The 16,192-nt window shown below is 38.4% G+C and overlaps 1 protein-coding gene across 9 annotated transcripts in view; it reads right to left on the bottom strand.

Annotated features, from left to right (window-relative positions):
* Window positions 1-16,192, bottom strand: part of TENM1 (teneurin transmembrane protein 1) — a 1,495,391-nt gene that overhangs the window by 142,146 nt on the left and 1,337,053 nt on the right. For 7 of the 9 annotated variants that reach the window (XM_075068828.1, XM_075068830.1, XM_075068832.1 and 4 more), the window contains 3 exons: window positions 6,638-6,823; window positions 5,365-5,388; window positions 1,135-1,281 (listed from right to left, as the gene is read on the bottom strand). In XM_075068828.1, coding sequence (XP_074924929.1) covers window positions 1,135-1,281; window positions 5,365-5,388; window positions 6,638-6,823 — 357 coding nt within the window. The remainder of the gene's footprint in view (window positions 1-1,134; window positions 1,282-5,364; window positions 5,389-6,637; window positions 6,824-16,192) is intronic. The other 2 variants (XM_075068831.1, XM_075068833.1) reach the window with 1 other exon arrangement.

Raw genomic sequence — 16,192 nt, 5'->3', positions numbered from 1 at the left:
GAGAACGGAATAGAGGAGGTAACAGAGGTCTCTTCAGTCTCGTGGACAAAGATATAACAAGTGCCAATGGCTGCAAGTTGAAGCTAGATAAATTCAGACTAGAAATAAGGTGCATGTTTTTAACAATGAGAGTAATTAATGACTGGAAGAAACTAATCTTCATGGCTTAGCTTGGGTTGTGGGATGGAAAACCCTTAAATCAAGACTGGATATTTTTCTAAAAGATATATTCTAGTTTAAGCAGCTATCGGACTTAAACGTGAATTGTCTTATGGCCTGTGTTACACAGAACAGATGATCACAATGGCCCCTTCTAGTCTTAAAAATCTATGAATCGTTGGAGTGAAACGAGGAACACAGTGACTGGGAATACTTAACTGCAAATACATGATCCAACAGGGGAAAATAGAGCAAGAGAGACGCTGCTTTAACTGTACATTGTTATGTTTAGGTCACATGAAATATTTTAAAGTTACCTCTGGCTTAGCGATCCTCAGCATACTTGCTACTGGTTTGCTCAGCAACGTCTCAAAATTATGTGCCACAATTTCCTGTTATAACTGTGACTCTCTGTTAAAATTAAGGAACTAATTTGCTTAATAAGAGCATGTCTCAATGTATGATTTTATATTTTCTGAAGAATTTCTTTCATAATATTGATATTATGATAATGTATCAATGTATATTCTGTTAGTCACACAAGAATGTTACGACAGAATTTTAAATTTCATTTGTGTGTCTATTGTCAGTCTGACAAAGACTACAGTTCCTCATGAGGCATGTTTATAGTTAATGGAGTTATTTCAGGTTTTTTGGAAGGAAATAAAAGAACAACATAATTATTATGAAAAACATGGATTTTTTCAAAACACATTCTGGTACTATGATGATGGAGACCATATAAGCAGGGAGATAGATTTCCTCTCCAAAGAGCTTACAGTACAAAGGTCAGACCCGGAAACTACTCATTCAAGGGAGTAATTCAACTTAAGTCAACAGGACTATTCACATTAGAAAGGGATATAGCACTGGGCCTCTATGATAGAAAAGACAAACTCACAAAGACAAGATATGGGACAGCAGTGAATGAACTGCGTAGGAACTAAAAAGTAAATAAAGGAACATGCACAGTACCTCCATCATTATCCATATTATCCCCACACACCATTTCCATGACAACGTTACATCCTGTGCCACTCCATCCCACCTGACACACGCAGTGCCATCCATTCTGATCAAGAGTGCACCTCCCATTTCCATAACACAGACCTGGGCAGCCATCTAGAGAAGAAAATGTAAAGAACAAGGCTTCATGCAAGAGTTTCTTTAAAATTACATAACAGTATTTGCTACTTTCAAATGATATCGGTTGGTCTACTCTGGACTCCAGTCACATTCTTGGACAAATATCAACTCCGCTTGCCTAGAAAAGCATGTCTAAGTTAAAAAGGCGTATTTTTTGGTATCTAAAATCTTGTGGACACAAAAACTCAGACGTGGGTGTACTAATAGTATGTGCACACACAAATTGAGTAATCAGAAGTCTATCTGCTTTGCACATACAAATAACTTCTTTCTACCTTGGTTTTTATACCTAGTATCAATTGTGTGCTCATGACAGAGTTTCTATATGAAACTTTGACACAAAAGATTGGTTTACAAAATGTAGACAAATAATTTTAGGTGAGCGAATCTGGAAGCAGCAGATACTGTAGGTGTGGAAACCCACATAAACCGAGCAGGGCTAGGGAAGCCTGTTCTGATTCATTCTGAAGTACTTTCCGAGGGAAGGAAAATGGGGGGTGTTATGTAACAGTCTATATGGTTTTATAAAAATATGCTAATGAGTTAGTATAATGTAACTGGAATATGCTTCATGCAAAAGTCTCTTGTCACTTATCATTACAAAGCTTATGATCTGAGTGTGATCATCCTATTTGTATAAATGTACCACTCTTGTATCTGAAACCAGAAATATGAAATATAATTTTGAGAGCCTATTGTAATTATGCAAAGTGTGGGCCATTAATGGTGGTTTGGAATCTTGATGACTCCCATTAACCAGGACAATTGTCTGCAGATGGCTCTGTTTTACCTGTAAGTCTTCCTGTAGACGTGTGTGCTGACAAGTGGGCAATGAAGTCTTGCAGTGACATGTGATCATGTCACCTAAACTGGAATCCATCTTTAACCTGGTGTCTTTCCATTGAGAAGGAGGAGGTCAGAACCAAGAGAGGGACAAAGGATTTCTGCCTTATGCAAAAGATATATAAAGGAGTGGAAGAGAACAAAGAAGGAAGAGCCATCACGAAGAATCCCCTAGCTACCATGTGAGCTGGAACAAGAGCTGTACTAGGGGAAAGAATTGTGCCAAGGCCTGGAAGGTGTCCAGTCTGAGGAAAAAAACTTACTGAAGCATCAATAAGGGTGAGATTATCTGCATTCAGTTTGAGTAGACATAGATTTGCGCATTTTATTTTATTTTGCTTGGTGACTTACTTTGTTCTGTTACTACTTGGAACCACTTCAATCCTACTTTCTGTATTTAATAAAATCACTTTTTACTTGTTAAATAACTCAGAATATGTATTAATACCTGGGGGAGCAAACAACTGTGCATCTCTCTCTATCAGTGTTATAGAGGGTGAACAATTTATGAGTTTACCCGGGATAAGCTTTATACAGGGTAAAACAGATTGGGAGTTGAGCATCTGGGTGTTAAAGACAAGAATACTTCTGTTAGTTGCTTTCAGGTAAACATGCAGCTTTTGGGACAAGTAATTTAGACCCTGGGTCGTTGTTGGAGCAGACGGGAGTGTCTGGCTCAACAAGACAGGATGCTGAGTTCCCAAGCTGGCAGGGATAGCAGGAGCAGAGGTAGTCTTGGCACATCGGGTGGCAGCTCCCAAGGCAGGGTTCTGTGATCCAACCCGTCACAGGGGTTTTTTATTGTAATGCCCTCTCCCACTTCCTTACAACTCTGTATCCAGTTCAAATAAGACAAACACTTGCCTTTTGGTGGCTTTAGGAAATGTTTTGGTTTCTTTCTGTAAATTATTAAACTAGATCTAAAAATGGATCAATTGCATCATCCCCAGGGTTTGTAAACTCTGACTTAACAGTAATTTCGGCATTTTCAACTAGGTTTCTTGCTCAGTATGACATATAGATAATCTCTTGGATGTGCCTACTTATGTCCATCTGCTTGTATAGTTTGGTGCCAGTATAGATTTTTGTCAGATCTTTATCTTACCACACAGGGAGCCAAGAGACAATGGATAGAGCTCAGCAATCAATCAATTTAACACTACAAGTGTCATCGCTTTATAAATGAATGCTTTCTCCTTGCCAGAACGGACTCACAGGAATTCAGTGCCTCTCTATATCTGAAAGTGCATGTTGACACTTCTGCACTATCAAAAGGAAAAGATTTGATTCCAAGAGGAAAGGAAGACTCAGTCTGCAGGGGTTTCTGGCAGCCACTAAAGGAAATATTGCAAAAGGTGTTTGGAACTGCCAGACAAAGAGACAGAGCCTAAATACCAGTGGTCCACATAGAGACACAAAATGTATGAGGTAATACCTTTTATTGGACCAACTCCTGCAGAGGTCCATCTAGTCCAGTATTCTGGCTCAGAGTGGCCAATATCATGTGCTTCAGAGAAAGGTGCATTACAGAATAGCCTGTACACGGAGAACATTTTTCCTAACTCCCAAAAGTCAGAGTATTGTTTATTTCCAGGATCCTTGTGTTTTGCTTTTTTAATCCTTACTTTTAGAGCTCTGGATAGTTCTTGTTATCCACGTAAATTATATGTCACACCATGGCTCCAAGATCTGCATCAGCTGCCTACTGGTCTCCTGGTAGAGTTTAAATTGTTACTTACAACTTAGAATGCCTTTAATTTCCTAGCCTCTGCCTACCTGAAGAATCACCTTCCCCGCCCCTCCCCCCAATATGCTGCCATAGTTGCCATCAGCAGAAATGCTTGAGCTATATTCCCCCCTCATTATAAAATAGAGAGGGTCCGCTGGTAAGGTGCTGTCTATAAGGGCCATGGGACTCTAGAACTTGTTCCTTGTTGGTCTGAAATAGCTTGATCTTGACAATCTTCCAGTACACTGTCAAAGCCATTCATTTCATAGATTTTTTTTTTTTTTTTTTTTTTTGGAAAGCTGAAGGTATGTCCCCGTGGAGATTAAAGGGGCTGTTTTCCTGTTTTTATTTATTGGCCAGCTGAGTTAATTCATTATTCGTATATTTAATGATTATATTTTGCCTTCGGTGGTTGTCCTTTATGAATGTCCTTTATAATTCTCAGGTAACCTAGGGCTTTTTATATGAACATTTCTTATTGTTATTTAATCCTGAAGAGATAAAAATAATAAATACATAAATAAGTGCCCAATCCTTTTTGGAATCCTGCTTCGTCTGATATTTCTGCTGAGAGCCCTCTTCCCAGGGCACAGTGTGATTTCTTACACAATAGTGTGACTAGGACTGAGAGATTGCTTCCAAACCATGAAAGACAGACATGTAGGGCCAGAAAAAAGCCATAGTCCCTGCAGAGCAAATTCATGTCAAAGGACATGCACAGGGTGCAAATCAACACAGAATTTAGCTCTTTGGGTCTGGAATGGTTTAATAAAGTATTTCATCTCTAGCCTAGATAGCATTTTCTGCCAAAGGGCAAACACACAAATTGCTCAAAGCAGCAACCAACCTGGGTGTGGGGTAGAGCAAATATTTATAAATTCCTCTGATAACTCAAAACCTCACACAGTACTGTACAATGCCATGTTTTAAAACATGCATTGTTTTACATTTCTCCCCCACCTCCAAAGTCTTAGAGAAGCATATTTCCTTCACAAATGAAACCTACTCTCTAGCTGCTGATGATAAAAATATGGAAATGTTGTTCTAATAGAAGGAAGGATTGACACAAATTATTCTGGTAATACAAGTCCTCAGTGCTGTCATCGCTCCGTGAATGGAAACCATGAGCAGAAATCTGACTCGTCTCATGTAGCATATTATATATATATGGAAATTGGTAACCAAATGCGAAAGCAACATTCCAGTCATGCTTACTTTAGACACTTCTGCTTCTGATGAAATATTGGGACAATATAAAGAGCTAAGAATGCAGAATGTACTGATATTTTGTTAGACAAACTACACTTCTCTGTAAATATATACCTATCTATCCAGTCATCCATTTGATCTATCCTGGATAAATATTGTATCTTAATAGTACAGGAAGTGGGAGGCTCAAAAGGGAACAAGTCAGACAAATACCCCCATTCCCAACACTTTTTGCATCCTTTCATTATTCACTTGCAATGCTGATATGAAAAGCTTACCTCGCACAGCATCTAAGTAGTGAGCTTAAAAAAGAAAAAACAAAACTGTGATAGATTGAATTTTTCCACCAGAATGAAAACAAAGAAATCATTTGCTAATAGTTTACCACACTTCAGTTAAGATAAAGTCCCTTTCTCTTATTGCAATCAGGTCTATTTCTACCACTTTGAATAAAACAAATAGCTGATTTTGTTATCCAGAATGTCAGAAAGGACTCATATAGCAATAAACAATAATTGCAGCTAAGTGTGTTCTTCAGTTATTGTTCTTTAATATTATGGGCGCTACCATGTGTAATGCAAGCTGTGCCTTCTACTTAATTCAGTCACTGCTTAGTTATCTTCCTTTTAAAAACAAAACCAAATCTCTTGAACAAAATATTTTTTACTAAGAATAAAGAAAATTCTCTTTATTTTTTATCAATTTTACTCCCTATAAGCAGGTATTATAAGGTAATTGAATCACTTGCTATAGAATTTTGCCATTTAATTAAATGAGGAAGAGGCAAATTTTCATAACACAGTAAAGAAAAAATATAGGCACTGCATTTGCAAAGCATGAAAGTCCGGACTGCCTACCTCTTAAAATTAGGTATCCTGGTCTCTTACATGCAATTAAAATGTTTAAGAATAAGAATGCTCTGGGAAAACAGTAATGAAATTTTGGCAAGAAACACTATTAAGCTTTGTAAAAATGTGTCACATTTTATTAAAAGATAACAATTAACATTTGTACAGTTGAGTAATGACTTCTGAAAAGATTCATAAGCTTTAACTTATTAACAATATTGTGGTAGTCAGCTGCTATAAAAGCATCTCTTGTGACAAGCAAAATATTTAAATACTCTGATATAAAGGCAACAGATTTAGAATTATTGAAGCTGCCTGCTAGTTTCATCCCCTCACAACTTCTATTAATAATTTTTAAGCATTTTTTATGATTCTCAGTACCTATAGGAATGTAGTTTAGATGTGTATTAGAATGTAACTTATTTATCTCTCTCTCTCTCTGTTTGATTTGATATTTCCAACTATTACATCAATATTGCTGCATGTAAAGCAAAGGCTGCACTGACCACACACTGTGGGACAAATACAGATCTGGTGTAAGTGTGTCCCAGTCCATCAAAGTCAGTGGAGTGGCATCTCTATACTCCAGGCCTGAATCTGGCTCTCTAATTTTTCCAAGAGCTCTTGAAGTCAGTGGCAGCAGCAGATCTTCCTATTAGCTAGTCAGCTTTTTTTTTTAAAAAAAACAACATAAAAATCTTACCAATGGTACAGTGATCCCCTTCCCATCCAGGGCTGCACTCACACTTCCCATCTTTGCACTGGCCGTGTTCAGCACAGTGAGAGTGGCATGTACGTTCCTCACAGCTTGGTCCAACCCAGCCTTCTTCACATTGGCATATTCCTCTTGAACAAGCACCATGGCTACCACAGTCCATAGTGCATAATTCTACATGGGATTCAAAGAATACATACTTTTAGATGCTAATTTCATGTTTTGCTATGGACTATGCATTGATAAGGCATATAGACACCTGTCAGCAAGAGTGATTGAATGCAGGACTTCTATCATGAAATACAGGCTGCAACCATATGAAACTACTCCTTCTTTAGCAGCAGGTAAGTAGCAACCCTTATATTTGTTAGGGCCAGCCACTAATTGCATGCCATAGGGCCTTGATCCAAAGCCTACTGAAACCAATAAGACTTTCATTTACTTGGGTGAATTTTGGATCAGGCCCTAAGCCAATGTATCACACATCCATCCCTGATTCTGATAGGTGTTTTCAGAAATCTAGGACACAGTTTTTATTTAAGTAATTCTCAAAGTACAGGGTCCAGGTGGATTGAGTTAAAAGACAAAGTGTGACTAATCTATTACAGCAAAGTGATCACAGGGATATTAATCAGTTTGTAATGATGGTAGTGACCTTCACTTATGGCAATAAAAGCCAACGAGCTAATACACAGAAAGAAAATAACATATGTTAAACAGCAAGCAACCCAAAGCCCTGGAAAAATTACCCACAATATTACCCACATATAGGCCCCTCATCACAGGAATATGTCCCAAATTCTGCAATGGTTTTCAAGGTGTGTGTTTAAAAACCTTTACACTTGCCCATCAACAGCTGGCTGGTCAAACTATAAAAACTATTCCATGATGACAAGATCAGTTCTTGCAAGTCATTTCTAGTCACAGTAGATTTTTCTGCATGGATGGGGCCTTAGTGAAACTCCATTCATAGTGAAAGAGAATTACAAGTCCTGAATTGTTTTAATAAATCACAACATGCCAATTGCAATTCTACCTCCGCTTAGAGTGAAGTTGTTCTGTGAAAAGAATGGTTTCATTATAAGAGGGCTCAATGTAGTTTAAATTTATTTAAAATACTTAGTGTTAGCAGACAGAATTTGCTTGTTATTCTACAATTAACCTGCCAGAGGAATGTTTCCTCCTCCTTCCCAGAAGCTAGTTGATAGCACTGTAAGTATAAGCCAAAATACCCATGCCAGTTCTGATTTAAAAAATGTAACATACCAAATGGTGGAAAGATTTTCCCCTGACAGGTTTTAAAGAATGATAATTTCTTACTCTGAACTATTATATATAAACACTCCCCCTTGAATGTCAGTAATGGCAAAAAGTGACAATATATATGAATTTTTTTTTAAAGTACATATTTAAATTCCTTTTCAATTTCAATCTTTCAACAGGAATAAAAAAGTAATGAAAACCAAACCATGCAACATTACAGATGTTGACAGCTGTGTGATTTACAACATATGTATAGGAATGTCATTTTTAATGTTTCAGGGTCATGAGCAGTTTTATTCAGCAATACCTTTTAAAAACATTCTATGTAGATAAAATATATATTAACCTTATAGGCTACAAAAATGACAAAATTATGCTAAAATACAAACGTATTGCCTTGGGAAATATATTGCAAGGGAGCATGAAAAAATACAGACTGACTTTTAAGTTTTATTGAAATAATTTACTATTACTGAGTGCCTTTAGCATGTTGCAATACACAACACTTATATAAATTAAATCTGGCTGAAGTTCAGCATTTCTCCTTTGCTTACCTAAAGAAGAACAATTTTATTCAACAGACCCTTCAATTGTCTCCCAAAAAATGTTATGTCCACAAAATTTACTATTTTGGGTAAATTCTTCCAGCGCAGCAAATTACAGGCCAGTTTCTCAGCTGGTATAAATTAGCATAGCTCCACTGATTTTAATAGAACTATGCTAATTTATACCAGTCGAGGATCTGGCTCAGGTTAGTTTACACCAGATGAGTCTATCTGTAATTAGATAGCCCAAATCCTGCACTGTTGCTGCTTTTCACATGTTAAACTTAGCCAGGCACAGAAGTATCAGTGTCAATGTGGTGACTCCTACATCACCTCCAGACACTGTCAGCATGTCCAGAATCCACCCTGTTCAAGTAGACTAGAAATATCGCAAAAATAGTTTGCCCTTGTCTAATCTCATGTAACAAATTGCAGTGAGTAAAATCAGCCTTATGAATAAAAGACGTGGACTGGATGGTCCAGGATATTGTTATTGCTTTATCTCAATATTGCCACTCTAAATCTAGATCACCAGTTAAAATGACAGCCTTTTACTGGCTTGGATGAAATGAGTAGAGCAGGCTGAAAATGGAAACAAAAACACATACTTGTGAAAAACTTCAAAAATATTAAGTCATGTTCTTCTTTCCATATGCTGTGAAATAACCAATATAACAACCCCAGTCTCTGTGTGCTCTGTTTCCCTCTTCTCTCATACCAGCAGTTCTGAGTACTCCCATTGACCACTTCCCTCCATTCCAGGAAACCACATTCTGCCCCCCATGCCAGGGGTTCTGTGTGCCTCCTCATTCTCCTCTAATCCTCGTGCCCCTAATCAGATGCCAGTGGCACCATGTGTCCCCCACATCCGTTTCGAGTTTTCAGATTTTAACCAAATTCAATGGGGTTCTGGGCACTAACGCCTAGAATATTTCCTGACATTTTAGAACAGATCAGATGCAGAGTTCAAAAGTTATTGCATTGCACTGAGACAGAGAAACGCCATCAAATTGAGTGTAGGGCCTCACTTTGCTCAATCAAAAGGACAACAGTTCTAGAACAGTGATCTCTTCATATATCTTCAGGAGTCAAAGAAAATTTGAGAACAATTCCTGCTATGAACTAATGAGGGCAGTGACTGTGCTGGAGGATGGACACTGTTTTCCTCTGAAAGAGAATGGTGAACTTCAACAACATTTCTCTGATAATAAGGCTGCAAAGTGGAGAAGATACTTCATTCAGTTGCCTCCTCTTGCTCAACCACTTGACACATCAGCACTCTGTAGGCAGAGTTTGAACTCTCAGGTTTCCATCATTATTTCAACAATTTAATATCAAGCTCCTAAAAATGCTTTTTAAGAAGACCCTAGAGATGGATTCTTCAGGTGGGGAGATCCAAGCACAGTTCTCATGACTGTCCACAGATTTCTGTTCTCAGGCAAGGTACCAGAAATCAAATCTAATGCCCATCCTAACTACAGCAAAGTAGCACAAGCACACAGAAGATTGCAGTTTAAAACTAGTAGCTCACCTAATAAATATGACTAAGCATATGCTTTCAAGTCAAGCTACCTTGTTTTGAATATCCAAACACATAACAAACTCTTTAGTTCCTCCTGGAGAAAAACATATGCATAAAATCCCCCAACCTGGGAGAAACACTAGCTGACTACATTTCTGTTTGTCCTGATAGATCGTGTTCACATAGGAGGTGAAACAAAAGAATACTCCACAGCGGATGGGGCTGAGATACTACGGTGATGAGCAGAAGATAAAACCCCAAATAGATAGATGGTCCCAAACAATTCTGTCCATAAACGTCACATCATAAAAAAGCCCAAAGATCATGCAATTGCTATACTAGTCCCTTTGTTAAATTATGTCTGTTCTTTCTTTCACAACAACAGATGCTTTAAGGACTCAGAACCACCCCAGATGAGCAGTGCTCCAGGAACCAGAGCAGCTATGCAAAATATCTTGGATTTGACTGAGCCTGATAGGCAAGTGTCAGCTGCTATGGCTCCATGAAGACACGATTATAAATTGAAATGAGAAGAAGCCAACCAGAGAGATAAAGCAATAGGGAAGGGGAAGAAGTAGGAAAAAACTGCATTTCCTTCCACTCCATTGCTCCTTAAAATGCATAAAAAAAGTACTATAATTTAAAAAAATCCTCTTTGGATTCAAAAAGTGAATTCTGTTGGGCAATATCCACCAGCCTGAGGCTTTGTGTATTATATTCCATTGTCAATCACTTACACCACCTATAGGGTAACATATTGTATTTGTGAAGCTCCTTCTCTACACTGAAGAGTTTAGGTTTGTCATTTTACATAATGGATCCACAAATGAAATTTCCTGCACCTCCTTGTGACATCTCTAAATCTTCTCTGTGTGATGCTCTTCTGCATGGCTTGCCTTACCGCACAGAAGAGAAATGGTTCAGCTGTACTTGGACTTTCTATAACTGTGAAGGTGTGTGGGGATTGCCATTCAGCTGGAGAGCTAACAGACCAGATCCTCAGGTGGTATACATTTTCTGATCTCCACTGAAGTTAAGTGAGCCACTACAATTACACCAACTGAGGATCTGGCCTAGGGTTTTTACATGCACTGCACCAGTTTACAACTGAAACAAGATCTTTGCGAACATAAGGGCTAGGGACTTCATTTTGTTATTAAATAAAACCTTAGGTTCTGCAGAAATTGACAGGACTTCTAGCAAAGTGTTGGAAGAGTGCTGAGAACTGGCTCAAACCAGTGACAGTTCGTGACTTTTTTGACAGGTGAGGCACAGATCACAAAAGTGTTATTTCCACTCCCCACACAGTGTGTAATTTAGTAGCGTGGCAAGGCACCTTCTCAGTCTCCCCAGCCTCTGCTGCTTTTAGCCCTGGTGAGACAGGCTTGGGTAAGGCGGTCCCCCTTGGGACACAGGGAAAGTCTGCTCCCCGTATCTCCACCTGTCCTGTTTAGCATATTCCTACTCCCTTGTGGGAGAGAGTACTGCCTCCCCTCCTGGTGAGTCTCACCGTTAGGCTGCTCTGGGAGCAAGGTTCCTTCTCCCTCTCCGCTCTCCCCCTCTTCCTTCTTCCCAGGGAAGGGTTTAAAAAGGTCTCAGGCAGCCCCAAGTTGGAATCAGCTGATCCTAATTAACCTCAGGTAGCTCCCTCTCAGCTGATTCTAATTTGCTACCTTGGTAACCCTTTCACAGCTGAACCTGATTGACCTGTGGTTGCCTCTCACTTGATAAGGAGGAGGGCCTTTTACCCCTCTGGGACTGATTCCTACCCCTCCCTTACAGTTGTCTGTCTTGAGTTTATCACAGTAGTTATTAAAAGGTTAGTTTATTTCTAGTGATAAGCAACAGGCGGATGTGGGAACAGGAGCTGCTACTCCCTTTGCTACTCCGAGGTGACAGAGCACAAGGTGCTCCCAGGGCTTGGTGGTGGTTCATTGTCCACATGCACAAGGTCCACACCCAGGGGAGGGTCCCAGAAGGTGCAAGTCCCATTCCCGCCATCTGCAGCTCAGACTTAACTTCTACAATCCTTCCACATCCTCACCAAGCACTGGTTACCACAGTAGTACACTTATAAAGTGACTCCTGATTATGGTAAATTGCCATGGTAGCAAGACAGCTTCTTGAGGCACAATTAACTATATCGAGTTTTGAGCCTCATGCATCAAGCACTACATTCTTTGAACTTCCTTACATTGCATTTTGCTACTGGAGAGAAAGAGCTGTGACATTTAAATCCAATCAGAGTTTGTCCTCAAATCTGTATCTATTCAGCAATTAAATAACACAGAATAGGCAAAATGTGTTTTGTAGCTGTTGGGAATTCTTAGTTAAGTTGTGCCTTGCTTGCCTCAGCTGATGAGTGCCTCTGGCTCAGACTGACCCCTGCTGACAGGCTTTTATGAAATATAGTCTTATGTATATCGCATCTAGCATTCAGACTCCTCAGCTTTCTACCAACTAATGAGCAAGCAATCTAAAAAACCAGGTTCAACTGAAGCAGTCAGGAATCTTTACTGACATGTCCTTAATTCTGAATGTTCATTAATTTTGTTAGAAGACATCATATACTGTCTGAAGCATTATTGGTAGATATTCGTGAAAAGGAGACAAATATGCTGATCATTCTGAGGCTAATCTAAAAAGCATTAAAAATTCACTTCATATTCTTTATTTTAATTATCTAAGTCAACAATGAGTTCTCTTAACTGTGTTTTATAAGAAGTTTCTAATTGCATAATAGGAAAAAGAAAATTAAAGCTAAATATTTTATAGTTTCTAATGATGAGATTTCTATGTTAGTTCAACACACTTCAGGAATAACTCCACTAGAATATTATGTAAAAATATAAAATATATGTCAACAAAAGTTTTCAAATAATCTTAAAATAAAAAACACTTTCATTTTACTTTCCCCACATATTTAAATGATGAACCTTGTGCTACAGATATTCTAAACCCTTAAGTGTCATATTCATAACTTGGAAATCCATTTATTAAAAATGGATTTCCATAAAGATTAGAAATTAATCTAACCCAACTTTTACCCCATATGCTTAACTGCTGGAGGCTATGAAAATTCACCTATCTAGGCCTAATAAAGAAAGGTTTTTTTCAATTTAAATATACATTGCATTTAATAAGCTTGCATAATAATTTCAACAATATTCCTGAGCTTTTTAAATTAACTGCCTGCTGTGTCCTGGAGACAACTCTGTTCTATCTTTCATTTTTCAGCAACCGATTTTATTAATAAAATTTTTTCTCCCACAAAAGTTCAAAAACTTAAATTGCAAGTTTCAAAAATGATGGTGCTATTTCTGAATGACACCAAATGAAGGCATTGTCCACACTAGAAAAGGTTCCAGTTCTCCAAATGAAATCAGTTATATTAGCAAAAGGACTTTTTGCTGGTATAACTATGTTTATACTAGGGCTTTTGCTGGAATTGTTGTATCAGTTAGGGTGTGATGGAAACACATGGACTTCCTTTTATACTTCACAAACCATCCAACATTTTTATAGACTTTCTCTCTCTTTCTCTCCCATCATTTCCTTTCTGTCGCTTTGTTTTCTTGATTTCTTCTCATTATTTGGACTGATTTTAATTTTTCTTATTCTACCATGGCTCCACAGGCTTTAAAATATTATCTTATTGCTGGGTAACACCCTTCTAAGGTGTTTACTATGGGATGAAAGATTAGACTTGAACTGTTGTTAGGCCAGGTTCTCTTTTGGATCATCTTCAATGCAGCTGTGCTGATTTAATACAAGCTGAGGAGCTAGCCCTGTATGTGAAATGTTTTATGAATTAAAGATATAATATATAATAGTCCAGCATTGCTGCTGAAGGACAAATGGGTATAAGTAGACCCTAGACTCTAATTAGACTGTTAACACCTATGCGAGCAACAGCCTGAATGGCTGGCCAAGAGGAAGAGGAATGGGAATCAAAGAACCTGACTGATACACAGTTTTCTCTCTCTCTTCTGTGTTGTCTGTTAGATTTGTCCCAAAAACAATTCCTGCAACTGTGATTAATGGTGGATTTACTGGAAACTGCAAAATGTTGGATACTTCCACTTTTAATTGTGCCTAGTGAATACAGACTATTGTCATGCCATTGCTCATGTTAAGGAATGTCTTACTCGATGAGCAGTTCCATTGGTTTCTAAAGGGTTACTCATGGAGTGGGATACTCCTCAGTGAGGTAAGGCTGGCAAAAAATCAACGTCTCAACATTAAAGAATGCTGTGTTTGGGTTACATGCACTGAAAACCATTATCCATATACCTATTCAGTACAATATAGCCCATCAGCACAATATGACCACCTATCCTGCCCATATGGAAGAGCCAACACTACCCCAAACAATCTATTTCACTTTAAATTTCACAGTTAGCTCTTCACTTTTAAGTTTAATTCAGAGAAAATATTTGTGACATATCATTTCTCAGACTTCCAAGTTACATTTCTTACGTTTGTACCTGGCATGAGGCGTTACCATCCAGCCTGCCCCCTTGCAGCTGGTCATGGCTCTGTAGGTATATTGCAGGTCAGGGACCCCTCAGGTTCTTTCAGTCAATTCAGACTAAATTGGTTCAAGACATGTACCCTTTCATGAGGTCTGATTTATTAACTCCTTCTACTAGTGTAACTCACTTCGGTTAGTTGCCCTAGATCACTCCAGTCTGGGTGCACAGAAGACTCCTAGTCATCTCTTTCAAAACAGGTGTCCTCAGCTCTCCTCCTTGAAGATGGGCTATAAATTAGCCAGTCCCTCTGTCTCTTCTTAAGCCGAGTCCCCAGCTCTCCTTCTTGGAACTGGGTTGTAAGTAGGTTTGGAAGGATTTGATTTTATTGGTAAATATTGGTATACATTAATTTCACCACATGCACACAAACCATGACAAAATATTTCCATCGATACTAATTGAAATTTACAGATAGGCAAAGAAAGAAAAATGCTACTAGAGAATGTATTAAAGTTTGATTTAAGGAGATTTACTCTGTATACTTTGACACGTGATACTGGCAATTTGTGTTTAACGGTTATAAAATTTTAACTTTTTGAATCTCAAGGTCTACTGCCATTAAATAGGTATTGTCTGCCTCCCGTTGTCTGAGCTCCTCATAAATTTCCCACAACTGTGAACATTTCTATTGATACAAATAAAAAATGCTGAAAAGTAAACATCAATATTATCCATCAAAATTATTTTTAAAAAAAAATCTAATTCTACCAGTCCTAGTTTTAAATTAGCCAGCTGCAGGATTTTAGCCCACTTCTCCCTCAGCTGGTTTCTTTCCCCTCAATTAGCCCTCAGAGGGTTCAGCAGACCAGTGTTCTCCTGCTGGTATCTGCCCTGCTATAAGGGAGGGGGAAGCATTTATGCTGGCCTCATTCCCCAGTTTATCTCCAATTGGTGGGGTAAGACAGGAGCATTACTCCACCTTCTCTGCAAGGCTCCTGGTCCCAGGCCCACAAAGACAGGGATGAGATTTCCTCCCAAGCACTACTTATTCCTGGGACACTCTCTCTTTATCAGTATCTCCTAGATCTTTGTGTGTGTGTGTGTGTGTGTGTGTCTATATCCGTATCACACCTTTCACAATCTTAATGGTCCACTCCACATGATGGGGGTGGGCAGACCACTAGCCACCACTATCCTGAAGGTAGGCAGACTACCCCATCATAGTGCCACAGCCTAAACCACATAAAATAAAAAAAAACATTGGAACTAAAGATGCTGTATCTTTTTGTATGTGACTCATAATAATGCCTCCCCATCACTAGAGTAACTGTATTAATTGCTTTCTGGAAATAATCCTACCTCATCTCACTGGATACATTTATGATGCATTAAGTACTCAAAAAACAGCTTTCCTGATTTCCAGTAGGAATGCTCCCATCAACAATCTCACCAGCTAGGGTATTATAGGGTATAGTCTGCTCACTTTATAAAATATCTGCATGTAAGTGGATTTTTAAAATTTTAATACAATTACTCATCATGCTAGATTAATTTGGAAAATATCTTTTGCAAACTTGGAGCCTTAATTTTCTTGACAATTTGTGTAAGAAAATAATCACTGGACAGACAAAGAAGGCAGCAGAGACCGATGCAATAGTTAGAGGAATTCCCCTCACAATTTGATGTTTTTAATCATGTTTTTCTGTCCAGTTTTATTTCTCATCTGTGGAATATTTTC

The sequence above is a fragment of the Chelonoidis abingdonii genome, chromosome 8 (genome assembly GCF_003597395.2).
Source record: "Chelonoidis abingdonii isolate Lonesome George chromosome 8, CheloAbing_2.0, whole genome shotgun sequence".
Taxonomy (NCBI): domain Eukaryota; kingdom Metazoa; phylum Chordata; order Testudines; family Testudinidae; genus Chelonoidis; species Chelonoidis abingdonii.
The sequence above is the reverse complement of the archived record's forward strand: the minus strand, read 5'-3'. Positions and strand labels throughout refer to the sequence as shown.